We start from the raw sequence: 23,745 nt of genomic DNA, 5'->3' as shown, positions 1-23,745 counted from the left end.
AATAATTATGATATTAGTTAAGCCTTTACTAAGTGCCATAGACTATATAATATATATATATATATATATATATACAGTCTAGCCCAGTGTTAGGCACATAGTAAGTGCTTAATAATAATTAAAAAACCCGATAATAATTATGATATTCGCTAAGCCTTTACTAAGTGCCATAGACTATATATATATTTATATATATACAGTCTAGCCCAGTGTTAGGCACATAGTAAGTGCTTAATAGTAATAAAAAATAATGATACTAATTACAATATATATATATATATATAGCTGTTTTTCATATTCAAAGGTGATGCCTCCGATGGTAAGACACCATGGGCATAGAAGAGCATGAAAATACTGAAGATGAATTCTAGCTGTGCCTGTAGAGATCGTCCTTGTTTTCCCCAAAGAAAATAAGAAGCAGTGAGCCTTGTGGTAAGAACGCAGGACTGGGGATCGGGTGACCTAATAATAATAATAATGATGGCATTTGTTAAGCGCTTACTATGTGCAAAGCACTGTTCTAAGCGCTGGGGAGGAAACATGGTGATCAGGTTGTCCCACGTGGGGCTCACAGTCTTCATCCCCATTTTCCAGATGAGGGAACTGAGGCCCAGAGAAGTGAAGTGACTTGCCCAAGGTCATACAACTGACAAGTGGTGGAGTTGGGATTAGAACCCATGACCTCTGACTCCCAAGCCCGGGCTCTTTCCACTGAGCCACGCTGCTTCTCTAGACCTAGGCTCTAATCCCTGCTCTGTCACCTTGTGACCTCGGGTGAGTCACTTAACTTCTCTGGGCCTCAACTTCCTCATCTGCAAAATGGAGATTAGATGCCTGTTCTCCCTCCTCCTTAGACCACAAGCCCCATGTGGGACAGGAACTTTAACTTCTCTGGGCCTCAATTTCCTCATCTGCAAAATGGAGATTAGATGCCTGTTCTCCCTCCTCCTTAGACCACAAGCCCCATGTGGGAAAGGAACTCAGTCACTAGTAGCAGAGCCGAGATTAGAACTCAGGTCCTCTGACTCCAGGCCTGGGGTCTATCAGGAGCAGAGAAGCAGTGTGGCTCAGTGGAAAGAGCCCGGGCTTTGGAGTCAGAGGTCATGGGTTCAAATCCCAGCTCCGCCAATTGTCAGCTGGGTGACTTTGGGCAAGTCACTTAGCTTCTCTGGGCCTCAATTACCTCATCTGTAAAATGGGGATTAAGCCTGTGAGCCCCCCGTGGGACAACTTGATCACCTTGTAACCTCCCCAGTGCTTAGAACAGCGCTTTGCACATAGTAAGCGCTTAAGAAATGCCATCATTATTACTATCCACTAGGCCAGATGGCTTCCTACCCACATCTTGCATTGCCTGTCATTATTTTCAAATTCAACTTGGATTTTTTTATAATGGCATTTATTAAGCACTTACTATGTGCAATGCACTGTTCTGAGCTCTGTAATTATGGCATTTATTAAGTGTTTACTATGTGCAATGCACTGTTCTGAGCGCTGTAATGATGGCATTTATTAAGCGCTTACTATGTGCAAAGCACTGTTCTGAGCATTGTAATGATGGCATTTATTAAGCGCTTACTCTGTGCAAAACACTGTTCTAAACGCTGTAATGATGGCATTTTATTAAGCGCTTACTATGTGCAAAGCACTGTTCTGAGCGCTGTGATGATGGCATTTATTAAGCGCTTACTATGTGCCAAGCACTGTTCTAAGTGCTGTAATGATGGCATTTATTAAGCACTTACTATGTGCAAAGCACTGTTTTAAGATCTGTAATGATGGCATTTATTTAGCGCTTACTGTGTGCCAAGCACTGTTCTAAGCACTGTAATGATGGCATTTATTAAGCGCTTACTATGTGCCAAGCACTGTTCTAAGCACTGTAATGATGGCATTTATTAAGCGCTTACTATGTGCCAAGCACTGTTCTAAGCACTGGGGAGGTTACAAGGTGATCAGATTGTAGAGAAGCAGCGTGGCTCAGTGGAAAGAGCCCGGGTTTTGGAGTCACAGGTCATGGATTCGAATTCCAGCTCCCCCACATGTCTGCTGTGTGACCTTGGGCAAGTCACTTCACTTCTCTGAGCCTCAGTTCCCTCATCTGTAAAATGGGGGTGAAGACTGTGAGCCCCACGGGGACAACCTGATCACTTTGTAGCCCCCCCCCCAGCGCTTAGAACAGTGCTTCACACATAGTAAGTGCTTAACAAATGTCAACGTTATTATTATTGTCCCACAGGGGGCTCACAGTCTTAATCCCCATTTTACAGATGAGGTAACTGAGGCACGGAGAAGTTGAGTGACTTGCCCAAAGTCACACAGCTGACAAGTTTCCAACTAGCAAACTCCCACCCAGTTGCCTCTAGCCGGGCAGTTTCCTGCAACTGCTTGGACGCTTCCCCGCTTCAAAGCCCTACTGGAGGCTCTTATTATCCTCAGTCTAGCCCAGTGTTAGGCACATAGTAAGTGCTTAATAATAATAAAAATAACGATAATAATTACGATATTTATTAAGCCTTTACTTTGTGCCAGACACTGTACACACAGTGTACAGTGGGATGGGTACAAGCAAATCGGGTTGGACACAGTCCCTGTCCCACGCGGGGCTCACCTCTCAATCCCCATTTTACAGACGAGCTCGCTGAGGCCCAGAGAAGTGACTTGCCCAAGGTCACGCAGCAGACAAGTGGTAGAGCCGGGATTAGCACCTGTGACCTGGGATAGATCCAAGATAATCAGGTTGGACACAGTCTCTGAGGCTCACGGTATATAAGTAAGAGGGGAGAGGATTTAATCCCCATTCTATTCATTCATTGATTCATTCAGTCGTATTTATTGGGCGCTTACTGTGAGCAGAGCACTGGACTAAGCGCTTGGGAAGTACAGGTTGGCAACATCTAGAGACAGCCCTACCCAATAGCGGGCTCATGGTCTAGAAGGGGGAGACAGAGAACAAAACAAAACATATTAACAAAATAAAATAAATAGAATATGTACAAGTAAAATCAATATAAATAAATAAATAAATAAATAAATAAATAAATAAATAAATAAATAAATAAATAAATGTGGTCACTGAGGCACAGAGAGAGGAATAGGTTTATCCTATCTCCTGTAAAACTGGGGAAAACTGGGATAAAAAAAGGATTTATCCCCCTCGAGATATTGCACCTGTGCATGGATCCAGACACCTAGACCCCTGAAGAGGCTTGACTCTTCTTCTAGACTCTTTTCTAGACTCTTCTTCTAGACTGTGAGCCCACGGTAGGGTAGGGACCATCTCTACATGTTGCCAACTTGGACTTCCCAAGCGCTTAGTACAATGCTCTGCACACAGTAAGCACTCAATAAATACGATTGAACGAATGAATATGTTGCCAACTTGTACTTCCCAGGCACTTAATACAGTGCTGTGCACACAGTAAGCGCTCAATAAATACGATTGAATGAATGAATATGTTGCAAACTTGTGCTCTATATGTTGCCAACTTGTACTTCCCAAGTGCTTAGTACTGTGCTCTGCACACAGTAAGCACTCAATAAATACGATTGATTGATTGATTGATTGATTGATTGACTCTTCTAAGAAACGACCACCAGCCTCAATCATTTAATCCACCACTCGGTCGTTATTTACTGAGGGCTTACCCTGTGCAGAGCGCCGCACTAAGCACTTGGGAAGTACAGTGCAACAGGGTCAAAAGACAGGTCCCTTGCCTACAAGGAGCTTGCAGTCTAAAGGGGGAGACGGACATTAAGATAAATAAATACATTATGGATCTGGACATAACTGATGTGGGACTGAGGGAGTGGTGAACAAACGGAGCAAATCCAAGTACAAGGGTGAGGGAGAAGAGGAAAGGAGGGCTTAGTCGGGGAAGGATGCGTATCTTTTGATTTTGGTTTATTGGAGAAGCAGCGTGGCTCAGTGGAAAGAGCCCGGGCTTTGGAGTCACAGGTCACGGGTTCAAATCTTGGCTCCGCCACTTGTCAGCTGTGTAACTTTGGGCAAGTCACTTAGCTTCTCTGGGCCTCAGTTACCTCATCTGTAAAAGGGGGATTAAGGCTGTGAGCCCCACGTGGGACCTGATCACCTTGTAACCTCCCCAGTGCTTCGCACATAGTAAGCGCTTAACAAATGCCATCATTATTATTATTATCTACCCCAACGTACTAGTGGCAGAACCGAAATTAGAACCCAGATCCTCTGACTCCCGGCCCTGAGCTGTATCGACTAGGCCGGATGGCTTCCTACCCACATTGCCTGTCATTATTTTCTAATCCAACTTGGTGTTATAGCAAACTCCCACCCAATCGCCAATAGCCGGGCATCCTCCTGCAATCTGCCGAGGGACCATGTTGGACTAATATTTGTCCTGCCCTCTTTAATTGTGCCTGCCCTATTTCATCCTGCTAGCGGCAGCTTGCCAGCATAGGAACTGTCTCTATATGTTGCCAACTTGTACTTCCCAAGCGCTTAGTACAGTGCTCTGCACCCAGTAAGCACTCAATAAAGCACAGTCTTCTAGACTGTGAGCCCACTCCTCTAGACTGTGAGCCCACTGTTGGGTAGGGACCGTCTCTATATGTTGCCAACTTGGACTTCCCAAGCGCTTAGTACGGTGCTCTGCACACAGTAAGTGCTCAATAAATACGATTGAATGAATGAATATGTTGCCAACTTGTACTGCCCATGCGCTTAGTACAGTGCTCTGCACACAGTAAGCGCTCAATAAATACGATTGAATGAATGAATATGTTGCCAACGTGTACTTCCCAAGCGCTTAGTACAGTGCTCTGCACACAGTAAGTGCTCAATAAATACGATTGAGTGAATGAATATGTTGCCAACTTGTACTTCCCAAGCACTTAGTACAGTGCTCAGCACACAGTAAGCGCACAATAAATACAATTGAATGAATGAATATGTTGCCAACTTGTACTTCCCAAGCGCTTAGTACAGTGCTCTGCACACAGTAAGCGCTCAATAAATACGATTGAATGAATGAATGAATGGGGTTAAGACTGTGAGCCCCCATGAGGCAACCTGATCACCCTGTATCCCCCCAGCGCTTAGAACAGTGCTTTGCACATAGTAAGTGCTTAATAAATGCCATTGTTATTATTATTATTATTTTATCTGTCAATTTGGGGGGCTGACAAGAGAGGAAGGGGACTGCACCCCCGGGAGAGCTGGGATCTGGGAAGGATCCCTGACCCCCTGATCAGAAAGGAAGCTTGTGACCTCTGGCACCTCTGCTCTGGAGCCTGAGTTCAGAGAAGCAAATGTTTGTAAACGAAAAAATCTTCCTACTTGGGAGATTCAGAAAACGAACAGTGCAGTGAGGGGTTGCTGGGAGGTGATCTTACTGAACGCCTTTCTCAAAGCCCCCCCTTTCCCTGCCACTGGGAACTTCCTAAATCATTAACGAGAACCTTTAATTGTGTTTAGGTGAAAATGCAGAGGGTGGCTCCTACAGTCATCTATACAGCCCCTCCATGTCTGCAGGTCAAGAAAGTGAGTTCTCAAGTTAGACTTTGAGCTCCTTATGGGCAAGGAACGTGGCCACTAATTCTTTTGTATCGTACACTCCCAAGTACTATGTACTCCGCACATAATAATAATAATAATAATAATAATAATAATAATAATAATAATAATGGAACTTATTAGATGCTTACTATGTGTAAAGCACTGTTCTAATTGCTGGGGCCATGGCCACTAATTCTTTTGTATCGTACACTCCCAAGTACTATGTACTCCGCACATAATAATAATGGCATTTATCAAGCGCTTACTATGTGCAAAGCACTGTTCTAAGCGCTGGGGCAGTTACAAGGTGATCAGGTTGTCCTACGTGGGGCTCACAGTCTTAATCCCCATTTTACAAATGAGATAACTGAGGCCCAGAGAATAATAATAATGATAATGATGGCATTTGTTAAGTGCTTACTATGTGCAAAGCACTGTTCTAAGCGCTGGGGCGGTTACAAGGTGATCAGGTTGTCCCACGGGGGGCTCACAGTCTTCATCCCCATTTTACAGATGAGGTAACTGAGGCCCAGAGAAGTTAAGTGACTTGCCCAAGGTCACACAGCTGACGTGGCGGAGCTGGGATTCGAAAGCCCTTGCTATGAGCCAGGCACTGTACTAAGCGCTGAGGTAGATACCAGATAGTCGGGGCGCGGTCCGTGGCCCACACGGGGCTGTTTTCATTCCTTCCTTCCTTCTTTCCTTCCTTCCTTCCTTCCTTCCTTCCATCATATTTATTGAGTGCTTACTGTGTGCAGGACACTGTACTAAGCACTTGGGAGAGTATAGTTTTCATCCCTCCTTCATTCCCCCTCCTTCCTCTCCCCCTCCTCCCCCTCTTCATCCCCCCTCTTCATCCCCCCGCCTTACCTCCTTCCCTTCCCCACAGCACCTGTAAATATGTTTGTACGTATTTATTACTCTATTTATTGATTCATTTTACTTGTGCATATCTATGTTTTGTTTTGTGCATATATGTTTTGTTTTGTTGTCTGTCTCCCCCTTCTAGACTGTGAGCCCGCTGTTGGGTAGGGACCGTCTCTAGATGTTGCCAACTTGGACTTCCCAAGCGTTTAGTCCAGTGCTCTGCACGCAGTAAGCGCTCAATAAATACGATTGAATGAATGAATGAATCCTTATGACGTAACTGAGGCACAGAGAAGTGAAGTGACTTTTTTTCATTCATTCAATCGTATTTATTGAGCGCTTACTGTGTACAGAGCCACAGGGTAAATGCCATCATTATTATTCATCAATCGTATTTATTATTATTATTATTACATAGTAAGCGCTTAACAAATGCCATCATTATTATTATTGTTATTATTACATAGTAAGCGCTTAACAAATGCCATTATGATTATTATTGTTGTTGCCACCGCCCCGAGGATGCCAGGACCGCCCGTCTGCCGGGACGGATGGGTGCGGTGGGGCAGATGTGTTGCTAGGCAACGGCAGCCTCGCCCGCCCCTCCCGCCCTTCGTGTCCCGCTCCGGGATTGGCTGAAGCGGCGGCCCCATCCGGCCTCCCATTGGCCGGCGCCGCTCCCCCTCCCGCCCTCCGTGTCGCGCTCCGGGATTGGCTGAAACGGCGGCCGCAGCCGGCCTTCCATTGGCGGGCGCCGCTCCCCCTCCCGCCCTCCGTGTCCCGCTCCGGGATTGGCTGAGGCGGCGGCCGCAGCCGGCCTCCCATTGGCGGGCACCGCTCATTCATTCATTCATTCATCATCATCATCATCATCATCAATCGTATTTATTGAGCACTTACTGTGTGCAGAGCACTGTACTAAGCGCTTGGGAAGTCCAAGTTGGCAACATATAGAGACGGTCCCTACCCAACCGTGGGCTCACAGTCTAGAAGGGGGAGACAGACAACAAAACAAAACATATTAACAAAATAAAATAAGTAGAATAGATATGTACAAGTAAAATAAATAAATAAATAAATAGGGTACTAAATACGTACAAACATATGTACGTTCATTCATTCAATTGTATTTATTGAGTGCTTACTGTGTGCAGAGCACTGGACTAAGAGCTTGGGAAGTACAAGTTGGTAACACATAGAGACGGTCCCTACCCAAGAGCGGGCTCACAGTCTAGAAGGGGGAGATAGACAACAAAACAAAACATATTAACAAAATAAAATAAGTAGAATAAATATGTACAAGTAAAATAAATAAATAAATAGGGTACTAAATCCATGCAAATATACATATGTAATAATAATAATGGCATTTGTTAAGCGCTTACTATGTGCAAAGCACTGTTCTAAGCGCTGAATATATATATATATATATATATATATATATATAGTCCCTTCTAGACTGTGAGCCCACTGTTGGGTAGGGACTGTCTCTATATGTTGCCAGCTTGTACTTCCCAAGCGCTTAGTCCAGTGCTCTGCACACAGTAAGCGTTCAATAACTACGACTGATTGATTGATTATATGTTGCCAACTTGTACTTCCCAAGCGCTTAGTACAGTGCTCTGCACACAGTAAGCGCTCAATAAATCTGATTGATTGATTGATATATACATGTGCTGTGGGGAACGGAAAGAGGGATGGAGGGGCAGTCTCAGTCGGCTCCCCCTCCCGCCCTCCGTGTCCCGCTCCGCGATTGGCTGAGGCGGCGGCCGCAGGCGGCTTCCCATTGGCGGGCGCCGCTCCCCCTCCCGCCCTCCGCGTCCCGCTCCGCGATTGGCTGAGGTGGCGGCCGAAGGCGGCTTTCCATTGGCGGGCGCCGCTCCCCCTCCCGCCCTCCGCGTCCCGCTCCGCGATTGGCTGAGAAGGTGTCCGCAGACGGTGGGAACCGCCCCCTCCTGGCGCTGCGATTGGCTGTGACGCGTGGGCGGGGCGGCGGGATGTATCTTTCTGCGGGCGGCGGCGGCCGCTCATTGGGCGGCGCCTTCGGTCCGTGCGGCGGGTGCCGTGGGTCCCGCTCCTCGGGCTGTGCCGGACCGATGGACGGAGACACCCGACGGCATCAGCCGGAGGAGGAGGAGCCCGAGCCCCCCGGAGCCGGGCGCCGCTGGGGCCCGCAGCACGCCGGAGCCCGGGAGCTCGCCGACCTCTACTCCCCGGGTAGGCGCTCCCCCAACCCCCATCCCCCTTCTCCATTTACAGGAATGATGGCATTTACTAAGCGCTTACAAGGTGTCAAGCACTGTCCTAAGCGCCGGGGAGGTTGCAAGGGGATCAGGTTGCCCCCCCGGGGGCTCCCAATCAATCAATCCGCCAAGCTAGCTCTCTTCCTCCCTTCAAGGCCCTGCTGAGAGCTCACCTCCTCCAGGAGGCCTTCCCAGACTGAGCCCTTTCATTCCTCTCCCCCTCGTCCCCCTCTCCATCCCCCCCACCTTACCTCCTTCCCTTCCCCACAGGACCTGTATATATGTATATATGTTTGTACATATTTATTACTCTATTTATTTATTTATTTATTTATTTTACTTGTACATATCTATTCTATTTTATTTTGTTAGTATATTTATTTATTTATTTATTTATTTTGCTTGTACATATCTATTCTATTTATTTTATTTTGTTAGTATGTTTGGTTTTGTCCTCTGTCTCCCCCTTTTAGACTGTGAGCCCACTGTTGGGTAGGGACTGTCTCTATATGTTGCCACTTTGTACTTCCCAAGCGCTTAGTACAGTGCTCTGCACATAGTAAGCGCTCAATAGATATGATTGATTGATTGATCAATCAATCGTATTGAGAGCTTACTGTGTGCAGAGCACTGTACTAGGCGCTTGGGAAGTGCAAGTTGGCAACATGACAGGCTTCATCCCCATTGGCCAGATCAGGCCCAGTGAAGTGACTTGCCCCAAGTCGCACAGCTGACAATTAATAATAATAATGATAGTGGTTGCCAAGCACTGTCCTAAGCGCCGGGGAGGTTGCAAGGGGATCAGGTTGCCCCCCGGGGGGCTCCATCCCCATTTTCCAGTTGAGGTCACTGAGGCCCAGTGAAGTGACGCAAGAGTGATGGTATTTACTAAGCGCTTCCTATGTGCAAAGCACTGTCCTAAGCGCCGGGGAGGTTACGAGGGGATCAGCTTGTCCCCCGGGGGGCTCCCAGGCTTCATCCCCATTTTCCAGATGAGGTCACTGAGGCCCAGTGAAGTGACGCAAGAGTGATGGCATTTACTAAGCGCTTCCTGTGTGCCAAGCACTGTCCTAAGCGCCGGGGAGGTTACGAGGGGATCAGGTTGCCCCCCGGGGGGCTCCATCCCCATTTTCCAGATGAGGTCACTGAGGCCCAGTGAAGTGATGCAAGAATGATGGCATTTACTAAGCGCTTCCTATGTGCCAAGCACTGTCCTAAGCGCCGGGGAGGTTACAAGGGGATCAGGTTGCCCCCCGGGGGACTCCATCCTCATTTTCCAGATGAGTTCACTGAGGGCCAGTGAAGTGACGCAAGAATGATGGTATTTACTAAGCGCTTCCTATGTGCCAAGCACTGTCCTAAGCGCCGGGGAGGTAACAAGGGGATCAGGTTGTTCCCCCGGGGGGCTCCCAGGCTCCATCCCCATTTTCCAGATGAGTTCACTGAGGCCCAGTGCAGTGACTTGCCCAAAGTCACACAGCTGACAATTAATAATAGTAATAATGATGGTATTTGTTAAGCACTTGCTATGTGCGAAGCACTGTTCTAATTGCTGATTCATTCATCCTTGTTTCATTCATTCATTCAACCGTATTTATTAGTAATAATAATGATGATATTTAAGCACTTGCTATGTGCAAAGCACTGTTCTGAGCACTGATTCATCCATCCTTGTTCCATTCATTCATTCAATTGTATTAATAATAATAAAGATGGTATTTGTTAAGCGCTTACTATGTGCAAAGCACTGTTCTAAGCGCTGGGGAGGTTACAAGGTGATCAGGTTGTCCCACGGGGGGCTCACAGTCTTCATCCCCATTTTCCAGATGAGGGAACTGAGGCCCAGAGAAAGAAAGTGACTTGCCCAAAATCACCCAGCTGACAGTTGGCAGAGCTGGGATTTGAACCCATGATCTCTGACTCCAAAGCCTGTGTTCTTGAGAGCTTATTGTGTGCAGAGCACTGTACTAAGCACTTGGGAAGTACAAGAGAAGCAGCGTGACTCAGTGGAAAGAGCCCGGGCTTGGGAGTCGGAGGTCATGGATTCTAATGCCGGCTCCACCACGTAATAATGGTATTTGTTAAACGCTTAACTACGTGCCAGGCACTGTACTGAGCGCTGGGGTGGATCCAAGCAAATCGGGTTGGACAAAGACCCTGTCCCATGTGGGGCTCACAGTCTCATTCCCCATTTTACAGAGGAGGTAACTGAGGCCCAGAGAAGTGAAGTGACTTGTCTAAGGTCACACAGCAGACTGGTGGCAGAGCCGGGATTAGAACCCGTGACCTTCTGACTCCCGGCCCGGAGTCCCTACGGCCTGCTGCTTCTCTCAGCTGTGTGACTTTGGGCAAAACGCTTAACTTCTCTGGGTCTCCGTTCCCTCATCTGTAAAATGGGGATGAAGACTGTGAGCCCCAGGTGGGACACCTTGTATCCCCCCCAGCGCTTAGAACAGTGCTTTGCACATAGTAAGCGCTTGACAAATGCCATCATTATTATTATTTTTATTATTATTACACATGTGTGGTGGAGTGGGGAGGGAGTAGAGCAGAAAAAGGAAAAGGGAAGCTTAGTCCAGGAAGGCCTCCTGGAGGAGGTGACTCTCCCCCCCCCCCCCCCTTCACACTTCTCCCCCTTCAGAGCCCTACTTGGTGTGTAGTGTAAAATGGGGATTAAGACAGTGAACCTCATAATAATAATAACGATGGCATTTATTAAGTGCTTACTACATGCGAAGCACTGTTCTAAGCGCTGGGAAGGTTACAAGGTGAGCCCCCCGTGGGACAACCTGATCTCCTTGTAACCTCCCCAGTGCTTAGAACAGTGCTTTGCACATAGTAAGCGCTTAATAAATGCCATTATTATTAGTATTGTAACCTCCCCAGCGCTTAGAACAGTGCTTTGCACATAGTAAGCGCTTAGTAAATGCCATTATTATTATTAGCTCTTCTGCCCTCCCACCCATCCTAGCACTTATGTGTATACAGATATATCTATTATACTATTTATTTCTTTTGGTGTCTATTTACTTGTTTTGATGTCTGTTTTGCTATGCCCCGACCCCCAGATGTTGTGGGCAGGGATTGTCTCTCTTTGTTGCTGTATTGTACTTTCCAAGCGCTTAGTACAGTGCTGTGCACACAGTAAGCGCTCAATTGTTGCCAACTTGTACTTCCCAAGCGCTTAGTACAGTGCTCAGCACACAGTAAGCGCTCAATAAATACGATTGAGTGAATGAATAAATACGATTGAATGAATGGACTGTGTCCAACCCGATTTGCTTGGATCCACCCAGCGCTTAGTACTGTGCCTGGCACTTAGTAAGCGCTTAACAAATACCACAATTATTATTATAAGTAGTAATAGTAATAATAATAGATGGTTTCCTCCTGTTCTAGGGATTCCCCTCCACTCAGGGCATGCCCCTAGAGAAACAGCGTGGCTCAGTGGAAAGAGCCCGGGCTTTGGAGTCCGAGGTCAGGGGTTCAAATCCCGGCTCCGCCAATTGTCAGCTGTGTGACTTTGGGCAAGTCACTTCACTTCTCTGTGCCTCAGTGACCTCATCTGTAAAATCGGGATTAAGACTGTGAGCCCCCCGTGGGACAACCTGATCACCTTGTAACCTCCCCAGCACTTAGAACAGTGCTTTGCACATAGTAAGCGCTTAATAAATGCCATTATTATTATTATTACGCCCCTTGGGTATTCTGGAATTCATTTATTCAGTCGTATTTATTGAGCACTTACTGTGTGCAGAGCACTGTACTAAGCGCTTGGGAAGTACAAGAATCCCCACTGTCCAATCCAGGAGTCCACAAGCCCCCCCAAGGTCCTCAGGCTTTATCCTCCACTTCTATCTGGGGGGACTCTAGACGGTAAGCCTGTTGTGGGCAGGGATTGTCTCTATTGTTGAATTGTACTTTCCAAGCGCTTAGTACAGTGCTGTGCACACAGGAAGCGCTCAATAAATATGAATGAATTGAATGAATGACCCAACCTAATCCCCATTTTGCCCTTCCCAGTTCCCCTGTGATAACTACCCGGCCAGGATTGTCGACACACCCGAAATGCAGTGTTTCCGGAGGCCCCCGCCCTTATTATTACAATGTGTAATAATAATGGTATTTGTTACGTGCTTACTATGTGCCAAGCACTGTTCTAAGCGCTGGGGTAGATACAAGTTTATCAGGTTGTCCCACGTGGGCTCACATGTAGACACATGTCTGTCTCATGAGCTTTTCTGTAGATTATTAGCTTCCTTCTGTTTCCCTCAATCACCCAAATTTATTGAGCACTCACTCTCATTCATTCAATCATATTTATTGAGCGCTTACTGTGTGCGGAGCACCATTCTAAGCCCTTGGGAGAGTCCAATATAACCAAGTTAATAGACACGTTCCCCGCCCACAAGAAGCTTACAGTTTAGGAAAGGAGATGGCAGGCGTTAATATAAAATAAATAAATTACGGATATGTACGTTAAGTGCTGTGGGCCTTCCCTCCCCCAGTTCCCCAAGGTTCCCTGGCTCCTTTCCCAGGAAAATCTCAGGTGTTGGAGTTGTGATATGTAGATGGGTAACTTAGGTAACTGGGCAGTCTAGGAGCCAGAGGACCGGGTTTCCAAATATAGAGAGGGAGGGAATTAGGGACGAAAATCCTGCAACTTGTCCTCCCCAGATCCATCCAGAGCCCAGTCCCCTTTGATCCCTGTAGAGTTGCCCCTATTAAAGTTAGTAAAAAGGTTTTGCTGTTTGGTTTTTATGAAGTGATCGATATCCCCCTCATGATGTAAAGAGGTATCATTGTCCCTGTTTCCCACAGAGCGCAGGTAGGAAGGACCAGAAGTGGTGGAACCTGGTTTTCTAGGCCCTGAATGCTGGCTTGCCTTTTTCGTCTTTTCACTGCTGTTCAATCCAGAATCCTGCGGTGTCTTCCCCCCGATTTTCTTTTTTTTTTCAGTATTTGTTAAACGCTTACTATGTGCCAGGCACTGTACTAAGCTCTGAGATAGATGCAAGCTAATCAGTTCTCTGCTTCTTCTCCCAGTCCCGTGGGCATCACGACACTGGCCTACTCGCCTCGTTCATTCATTCAGTCATATTTATTGAGCGCTTACTGTGTGCAGAGCACTCATTCTCAAAGGCCTTTTTCCTCCTGGCCTACTCGCCTCGTTCATTCGTTCAGTCATATTTATTGAGCGCTTACTATGTGTACAGCACTCATTCTCAAAGGCCGTTTTCCTCCTGCCACAGGAGTGCAAACTTCTCGTGGTACAGTGGAAAGAGCACGGGCTTTGGAGTCAGCGGTCATGGGTTCGAATCCTGACTCTGCCACATGTCTGCTGTGTGACCTTGGGCAAGTCACTTAACTTCTCTGAGCCTCAGTTACCTTATCTGTAAAATGGGGACTAAGACTGTGAGCCCCACGTGGGACAACTTGATCACCTTGTATTCCTCCCCGCCAGCGCGTAGAACAGTGCTCTGCACATAGTAAGCGCTTAAAAAAAATGCCATTATTATTATTATTGTTATTATCTGAAACATCCCTCCAGTCACCTCCTGTTCCTCAGATTTGTTCCCTGCTCATGGCTTCACCACCCCTATCACACCTGAGCTGAATGTTTAGGACTCTGCCTTGGGAGCTCAGTGACCCAAGGGACACGGTGTCTGATTTCAAGAGGCTTTTTGTTTCTGGCTTGTGAATAATGGCCCAGCTCTGTGTGCTGACCCTTGAGCGTGGGAGTCTGAGGCTCCAGAGTCTGTGTCTGTTCTGGAGAAACCTGAATAGACCAGTCCAAGGCAGGTCCAGAATGGGGAGCTCCCCATTATATCCTTAACTAATAATAATTGTAATAATGGTATTTGTTAGAGCACTTTCTAGGTGCTAAGAGCTGGCGTAGATGTAAGAAGCAGTCAGATCAGACTCAGTCTCTGTCCCACCTTCAGTCTGAGGGGAAGAGAGAACAGGGATTTTACCCCCAGTTGTATAGATGAGGAACCCAAGACACAGAGAAGGGAAATGACTAGTCCAAGGGCACCCAACAGGCAGGTGGCGGAACCGGAATCAGAACCCGAGTCTCCTGATGAGTCCCTGGTTTGTGTTCCTCCCAGTAGGCTATGCTGCTCCTCAACTCTGGCCGATCCGATTTCCACCCCCAAATTATTTTGAGTGAGAATCCTTTCTGCCTGACGAACGTTTTATTTATGGGCAGGGGGCAGCGAGCCCTCCGGGATGTCGAGTGAGAACTGGGCGGGGGTTCCCTTGGGCGCTGGGTTCTTCGGTGCCCCAGAGGGAAGGTGACAGAATTGTCACAACAATCCCTTATTTATCTAGTGTCTTCCAGGAGACGTGTCTGTCCCATTTACCTGGTATCTACCCCAGCACTTAAGACAGTGCCTGGCACATACTAAGCACAAATACCACAATTATTATTAGAATTATGGAAGGGTTTACACATAGCTTCCTTTGCCCTCCCAAAGGGCCCGTCTGTTTTCCTCAGTTGGGTAAAGGAAAACTGGAATTCAGAATAATACCAATAATAATGGTACTTGTTAAGTGCTTACTATGTGCTAAGCACTGTTTAAGCACTGGGAAGAAGCATGATCAAGTGGAAAGAGTACAGCCTGGCGAGTCAGAGGACCTGGGTTTTAATTCCAGCTCTGCCACGAGTCTGTTGTGTCACCATGGGCGAGACACTTAACTTCTCTGTGCCTCAGTTCCTTCATCTGCAAAACGGGTACTCAATGCCTGCTCTCCCTCCTACTTTGGCCACCATGCGGGACCTTTCATTCATTCATTCAGTCGTATTTATTGAGCGCTTACTGTGTGCAGAGCACTGTACTAAGCGCTTGGGAAGTACAAGTTGGCAACATATAGAGACGGTCCCTGCCCAACAGTGGGCTCACAGTCTAGGGACCTGGTTATTTTGTACGTACCCCTCCGCTTAATGCAGTGCTTGGCACTTAGTAAGCACTTAACAAATAACACAGTTGTTATTATTAGAAGGGGAAAGTACTTACGCGGGATCACCCAGCTCGTTAGTGGCGAAACTGGGGCTAAAACCCTCCCTCCTGCCAATTTATCACCCTAGAAGGCCTGGCAGCTGCTTCTCCAACCTGCTAACAGCCTTGGCTTTGTAGTCGCTGGACCTCAGAGCCAGCTGGACTAAGGCCATTGGCTGGGCCTCCATTCAGGTGTCCCGAGGCTCTGCAGGAGGAGCAAACTGTTATAGCCCTGCAGCCTAGCTGTGCCTGTCTCTTTCTGTCTACCGGCCACAGTGCGGTTTCAGCAAAGGGCTGGAGTTGGTGAGGAAAAACAGGGAAGAAACGCTTATTCACTCCGACCCTTCACCCATCCCTGGGAGCTTGTCCAGTTCTGTTCCCGGCCCCCCCTGAAGCCCTCTGTCCCCTCCCCGCAGGAGACTGAGGTGGGGATTTGGTTTGGAACAAGAGCTGAGGTGGGCCCAGGCTTTTCTCGGCCACTGAAAAGTTCAGCCCTAGAATAGCCTTAGCTCTCCATCCCCGTGGCTTGCGTTCTTCCACCTCAGATTTCCACCCCAGGCAGCTCCCGCTCCCGGGAAGCCCGGTGGTTCAGTTCTTCTTCCCAGCCTGATTATTTCAGCTTTAAGTCTCCGGTGCATAACCAATGGTTCTTTGGGTGAAAACGTACTCGCGTTGCGGAATTCTGCCTCACGGAATTGCGAGCTGTTAGCAATCTCTGGATCCTAGGACTCCCATTCTCTTTCTCTCCCGCCCCACAAACTCCCTGCTCTCCCCTTGTCCCCCCCTCCCCTCGCTTTTGACCTTCTGCCTCGTCGATGATTAGGGGATTGCGCTTCCTCGCGTCATCGGTTTCAGGCATGGAGCCCGAGAACCGGAGTCATTGTTCCAGAGCTCTGAAAGTGAGGGGGTTGGGGGAACCTGCACTCTCTTCTGAAGCCTGGATGGTTGCCAAGCTGGGACCAAAGTCCCGATCCCTCCTTAAGGAAGAGTCTCCCTTCCTCCGGCCTCGGAGGTCCAGCCTGTTTGCTTGCCTTTCCCATAGTGCTGAGGAGGCGAAATGCCGGCTTGCTGGAGTTTTCACAGGAAGTATAATGGTGACTCACAGCTCCATTTCTCTGCTCAGTTGGAAGGGAGATTTTATTTTATTTTTTGGTTTCTCATTTGGCCTCCAGGAAAAAAAAAATTGACAGTATAAAGCCAACATCAACTGCTGTTTTGCTGTGATTCAGCCCTTTGCGGTTGGGGTGGCTGGGGATCAGAGGGGTGAAAAGTGTCAGAGCGTGCAAGCTGAGGCAGCATGGGCTGGTGGGAAGCTAGGAGTCTTGGGGAGAAGCCGTTGCATTTGGGGAATTACGAAGGAATTTGTGGCCCCTTGGCTTGGGGCCTGTGGGCTGGAACTATCTATCTAAAAATAGATCTAAAAATAAAAAACTATCTATCTAAAAATAGAATACATATCTATTCTATTTATTTTATTTTGTTAGTATGTTTGGTTTTGTTCTCTGTCTCCCCCTTTTAGACTGTGAGCCCACTGTTGGGTAGGGACTGTCTCTATATGTTGCCAATTTGTACTTCCCAAGCGCTTAGTACAGTGCTCTGCACGTAGTAAGCGCTCAATAAATACAATTGATGATGATGATGAACTCTGAAGGGTCCCAAGCCTTGGAGGAGTCTAAAGCCTAACTGGGGAGCTAGGCCTAAAGCAAACTCTTTCCTCATCTCCTCTTCCCCCTCGCTTCCTTCCCTCCCCCTCACTGATGATGCTACTTCGTTAAGCACTTACAGTGTGCCAGACGCTGTTCTAAGCGCTGGAGTAGATACAAGCTAAATCAGGGTGGACACAATCCATGTCCCATATGGGGCTCACAGTCTGAATCCCCATTTTACAGGCGAGGTAATTGAGGCACAAAGAAGGGCACACAGCAGACAAGTGGCAGAGCCAGGATTAGAACCCAGGGCCTTCCAACTCCCAGGCCTGTGCTCTACCCAGAGGCTCGAAGCTGGCCACTCCCAAAATAGTTGTGACACAGTTCGGGTGGCGCCTAAGGATTTGCTTCTGGGAGGGAAAGTCTGCAGTGTGGCCTAGTGGAAAGAGCAGGGGCCTGAGAGTCAGAGGACCTGGGTTCTAATTCCTCTATTCTATTTATTTTATTTTGTTAGTATGTTTGGTTTTGTTCTCTGTCTTCCCCTTTTAGACTGTGAGCCCACTGTTGGGTAGGGACTGTCTCTATATGTTGCCAATTTGTGCTTCCCAAGCTCTTAGTACAGTGCTCTGCACATAGTAAGCGCTCAGTAAATATGATTGATGATGATGATGATGGAGCGCTTACTGTGTGCAGAGCACTGTACTAGTGCTGGTGACCTTGAACAAGTCACATCATTTTTCTGGGCCTCAGCTTCCTCATCTGTAAACTGGGGATTAAGTACCTGTTCTCCCTCCTACTTAGACTGTGTGCCTCATAGAGGACCAAGTGGTGTCTGACCAGATTATCTTGTATCTACCCCAGCATTTAGTATGATGCAAGCCTGGCATTTAAAATGCTGAGCAATTATCATTATTATCACTATTATTATTATTCTCTGTGCTCCTGCTTTTAAGTCCCAGGAGCGGATGTCAGGAGCGGGGAAGGAAAGGAGAAAACTTTTTTGTTCCTCTCCCAGTCCCTTCACCTGTCTCTCACTCAGCCCCACCTGCTTCCCAAGCGCTTAGTACAGTGCTCTGCACACAGTAAGCGCTCAATAAATACGATTGAATGAATGAGTGAATGCCTCCAGTTCTAAATCTGGCGAGGCCTGGCCCCCTGGGCTTGGACCTGGGGGTTTCTGGGTACAAAGAGAAGGAAAGGAGCAGAGAGGAGCACACAAATCCAATTCTTTTCTCTAAATCTGAAGGGAATATAAAGAGAGGCAGCGTGGCCTAGAGGAGAGAACAGGGGCGTGGAAGTGTGTGACCTTGAGCAAGTCACTTCACTTCTGGGCCTCAGTTCCCTCATCTCTAAAATGGGGATTTAGACTGTGAGTCCCATGTGAAACCAGAACTGGGTCCAACCCAATCACGTTTTATTTACCCCAGGGCTTAGTACAATGCCTGGCACGTAGTAAGTGCTAACGAATGCCACTTCTCCGTGCCTCAGTTCCCTCATCTGCCAAATGGGGATGAAGGCTGTGGGCTCCATGTGGGACGTGGACTGTGTCCAACCGATTTGCTTGCATCTGCTCCAGCATTTAGTTCAGTGCCTGGCACACAGCAAGCACTTAACAAAAACGAAAAAGGGGTTGGGAGGGCCTGTCTGGGCCACTGTCTCAGGCAAGTTGTGGGAGTTAGGATGTGGCTGGCGGGGGGCAGCTTTTCTGTTTTCACCAGTTCCCTCCCCCTCAAGGACCCCTCGTGGTGTGGACATCCCTGCTCGGCTCCCCTTTTCCGTGCCCGGCTGCTCCTCAAGAATAGCCTGACCCCAACCGCCCCCCATCCTGAAAAAAGACCCTCAAATCGTTGCGGTCTGCAGAGTAGATGTGCTCTTGCTGCTGATCTCCGGCGCAGTGGAGAGGGCAGGTTGTCGGGAGAACGGTGAGGCAGGGCTCGGCTGCCCTTCTGCCCTCGGCCTCCTTCCTGTCGGCTGGGTGTTAGAGGTTAAATGACTCACTCAAGGTCACACAGCATGCAAGCGGCAGAGCCAGGACAGGAACCCTGTTTGCCCAACACCCAGGTCCCGGGCTCTTTCCCCTGGGTCCCTCTGCCTTCCAACCTGTGGGTCACAGGGGACGAGCGAGGAGGTTGGCGGTTATTTATATTAATGCCTGCCTCCCCCTGTAGACTCTGAGTTCGTTGTAGACAGGGAACGTGTCTGTTATACTGTATCATCATCATCATCATCATCATCATCAATTGTATTTATTGAGCGCTTACTGTGTGCAGAGCACTGTACTAAACGCTTGGGAAGTACAAGTTGGAAACATATAGAGACAGTCCCTACCCAACAGTGGGCTCACAGTCTAAAAGGGGGAGACAGAGAACAAAACCAAACATACTAACAAAATAAAATAAATAGAATAGAATATCATACTCTCCCAAGTGCTTAGTACAGTGTTCTGCACACAGCCCTCAGTAAATATGATCGCTTGATTGATAGCCAGAGCAGGACAGTTCAGGCTCATCCCCTGCTTCTGCCATGGCTGAGGGAGCTCTCTTACCTCGATCAAATCCTGGAGTCCTCAATAGTAATAATAATGATGGCATTTAGTAAGCGCTTACTATATTCTAAGCACTGGGGAGGTTACAAGGTGATCAGGTTGTCCCACAGGGGGCTCACAGTCTTAATCCCCATTTTCCAGATGAGGTAACTGAGGCACAGAGAAGTTAAGTGACTTGCCCAAACTCACACAGCTGATAAGTGGCGGGGCAGGGATTGGAACCCATGACCTCTGACTCCAAAGCCTGGGCTCTTTCCACTGAGCCACGCTGCTTCTGATGAGCAAATGCTTGGCTTAACCTGGACAGACTCTAGACTGTAAAGCTCCTTGTGGGCAGGAAACGTGCCCCCCGACTCTGTTCTGTTGAATTCTTCCAAGTGCTTATTACAGTGCTAAGCACACAGCAAGAGCTCATTAAAGAGAAGCAGCGAGGCCTAGTGGAAAGACCAAGGGGCTGGGAATCAGAGGATCACCGCTTGCCCATTGTGTGACCCTGGGCAAATCCCTTAACTCCTGTGCCTCAGTTACCTCATCTGTAAAACGGGGATTCAGTCAGTGAGCCGGATCTACCGCAGTACTTGGTAAAGTGCCTGACACGTTGTAAACTCTTAACACATACCTTTAAAAATAATAATCAAATAAGTACGATTGATCAAACAGAGAATTTTAAAGACTATTTCAGACCCAGGCTCCACATCCCCCTCGGAGAGCCTGCTCGAGCTTGGTCACCCCAACCCCTCCTCTCTGCCAGGAGCTGATCCTTTACTGAGTGCGTGGATCCCGGGGGCCCGGTGGCAGCCGGGCAGTGACGCAGCAATGTCCCCTTTCTTTGTCCCACAGGCAAACGGGTCCAGGAGTGGCTGTGTGTGATAACATGCTTCTCTCTCATCTTCTTCAACCTCTACCACCTCCTCCGACATGCCAGCCTGGAGCACACCCGCCCCGTGCTCCTCGGAATGTGTAAGTCTACCCCCTCCTCCCTGCGCCCACCCCCTCGCCCACCCTTTGTACCCGGGGACCTGACGGGGGTCCTGGGGAGGGGGGGAGTTTCAGCTGGACCTTGGGGAAGCTTTTAATGGTTTCAGTCCTCTTAATGGGCTCGCTCCTTTTACAACACTGAGTTCATCACCTTGAGGCTTTCATGCCAAACCACTTCCCGCGTCCGGAGCCTCTGAGAGGCGAGATGGCCCCGTTGGCGGCGGGGAATCAATTTATTAAGGGAATTAGTTGTGCTTTGCTTTTTAAACAGCAATCAGAGAGGCTGCTGGGATTTTTAACTCCGGAGATGTGAGTTTGTTTTGGGGTCTCGCGGGGGTTGGCTTGTGAGCTCTTTGTTACTTGTTCAGCGCTGGGGCCGGTCTTTATGCTGAGAGTCCTTTCCCTCAGCTAATCGTACTGTTTAGGGAGAAAACGCCAGTGGAATTTTCCACCCTGCGTGTTTGGACGGGATTCTTGCAGCAGTGGACGTATGCTTGGCCTCTGCCCTGTCAGATATGGACATTGTTCTTTGAAAAAGGTTTAAGGGTTCTCCTTCATGGAATCTTGCTGGCTTAGAGCTGACAAGGCCAACGATCGTGGGCAAAAAGGGCAGAAGTTGGGCCATCAGGAGACCTGGGTTCTATTTAGAGCCCAAGTAGGTGATTCACATTCCCTGAGAAGCAGAGAAGCAGCATGGCTCAGTGGAAAGAGCACGGGCTTGGGAGTCAAAGGTCAAGGGTTTGAATCCCAGCTCCGCCACTTGTCTGCTGTGTGACCTTGGGCAAGCCACTTAACTTCTCTGTGCCTCAGTTACCTCATCTGTAAAAATGGGGATGAAGACTGTGAGCCCCAAGTGGGACAACCTGATCACCTTGTATCCCGCCAGCGCTTAGAACAGTGCTTTGCATATAGTAAGTGCTTAAACGCCATCATTATTATTATTATAATCTCAAGGGAGTCATTTGACTTGGGTTTTTATCACTAGTAAATGCTCCTTTTGTAAAAAATTTATTTACAGCAAATCCACGGTCAGGTCGGGCAAAGTAGAGCTGGGCTAGTTCCAGACAGCAGCTAAAAAGTCCATAATCCCTGAGAGAGAGAAGAGTCTGGTTGCTCTTTTTTTTGGTCCCAAAAGATTTTTCTGTTATTTAGCATCCAGTGCCTTTTGGGCCCTGGGTCATCTTAGAGAGCAGCACAAAACTTAGTTCGGTAAATACCAGTGATTGGTAGCAACTAGACTGTAAGCTAACTGTGGGCAGGGAATAATAAAAATGATGATGGCATTTATTAAGCGCTTACTATGTGCAAAGCACTGTTCTAAGCGTTGGGGAGGTTACAAGGTGATCAGGTTGTCCCACGGGGGGCTCACAGTCTTAATCCCCATTTTGCAGATTAGGGAACTGAGGCAAAGAGAAGTTAAGTGACTTGCCCAAAGTCACACAGCTGGCAATTGGCGGAGTTGGGATTTGAACCCATGACCTCTGACTCCAAAGCCTGTGCTCTTTCCACCGAGCCACGCTGCTTCTCTGCTTCTCAGGGAATGTGTCTGTTTATTGTTTACTCTCCCAAGCGCTTAGTACAGTGCTCTTCTTACAGTGAGCATTCGGTCAATGCAATTGAATGAATGAATGAACTATGAGGAATTCTCTCTAGCCCAAGAGGCATTGGCTGTAATGTCCTGCATTTCCCTTCTCAGCAGCCTAAGGTCACCAGAGTCCCGGGGGAATTCCCAGGCCAACTTACTAGCCTTCCCCTGGAATTCTCCAGCACAGGCGGTCAGTTAGTGGTGTTGATTGAGCACCTCCGGAGAGCATCGCTCGAAGCGGTAGAGAAGCAGCGTGGCCTAGTGGAAAGAGCACACGCCTGGGCTTCAGAGGACCCGGGTTCTAATTCTGGCCCTGCCCCTTGTCTGCCATGTGACCCTGGCCAAATCACTTCTCTGGGCCTCAGTTTCCTCAGCTATAAAAAATGAGGGTTCAATACCGGTACTTCCCCCTACTTACTTAGACTGTGAGCCGCACGTGGGACAGGGACTGTTGGACTTGATTAGAATGCATCTATCTACCCTGGTGCTTAGAACCGTGCTTTACAAATAGTAAGAGCTTAACCAACACCATAATAACAGTAATAATAATGATCGAGGAGGGAGATATGATCCCACTCTTGCTGGGGCTCTCTTTCATTGGTGTGTCAGGCCGGTTTGTGTGAAACACCCCCATCCCTCCTGTAAAAAAAAAATGGACTAAAAATCCACACTGGGCCCTGGTGTTGGCACTCTAGTGTTTGTTGAAGGGACCACGCTGTCCTCACCCCCATCACCTCCACCTTATCACAGCTCCTGGAGAGCTGATAAGCCTGCCAATTCACTGATAAGTGCTGTTTGAACAGTCTAATCAATTCCTCTTGGACTGGGATTCTGTGTCAACATGCCTGGAAAATTGCTGATAGACCCTTTAGAAAGAGAGGGCCATAAAGTCATCTCATCTATAATAGGTGATGTGGGGTGAGGGGTCTGGGAAGACCCCAGTTTCCAACCTCCCTCCCAACCCCATCTTTCCCAGTCTTCCCAGTTGCCCGGTAGGTCTTGGGAATGGCCAGCGGCGGGTGTCTGCCAGGATGGCCGCGGTGGTGAGAGGCCCTGTCCGAGCGCACCTGAGCAGACACGATTTAAACATGCAGATAATTAAAGATTTAAAGCGGCTTGGTCAAGCTCTCTGGCAGTAGCTGGCCCCCGGCCACGGCCGCCCGGCCTCGGACTGTCGATCGATGGCTGCGGTTTAGAAGTGCCTTGTGTGCCCGTCTTTGCCAAGCCTCAAATAATAATAATAATAATAATAATAATAATAATAATAATAATGGCATTTGTTAAGCGCTTACTATGTGCAAAGCACTGTTCTAAGTGCTGGGGGGGATACAGGGTGATCAGGTTGTC

The 23,745-nt window shown here is 48.1% G+C and overlaps 1 protein-coding gene across 1 annotated transcript in view; it reads left to right on the top strand.

The window, feature by feature from the left end:
• Positions 1 to 8,454: 8,454 nt before the first annotated feature.
• LOC119931361 (plasmanylethanolamine desaturase-like) overlaps positions 8,455 to 23,745 on the top strand; it is a 31,235-nt gene continuing 15,944 nt past the window's right edge. Inside the window, exons 1-2 of the mRNA XM_038750000.1 lie at positions 8,455 to 8,617; positions 20,676 to 20,795. Of these exons, the coding sequence (XP_038605928.1) occupies positions 8,497 to 8,617; positions 20,676 to 20,795 (241 nt within the window). The 5' untranslated portion in view covers positions 8,455 to 8,496. The remainder of the gene's footprint in view (positions 8,618 to 20,675; positions 20,796 to 23,745) is intronic.

The sequence above is a fragment of the Tachyglossus aculeatus genome, chromosome 8, assembly GCF_015852505.1.
Source record: "Tachyglossus aculeatus isolate mTacAcu1 chromosome 8, mTacAcu1.pri, whole genome shotgun sequence".
In the NCBI taxonomy this organism is placed as follows: Eukaryota; Metazoa; Chordata; class Mammalia; order Monotremata; family Tachyglossidae; genus Tachyglossus; species Tachyglossus aculeatus.
Note: the sequence above shows the minus strand (reverse complement) of the source record. Positions and strands in the feature narration are given on the sequence as shown.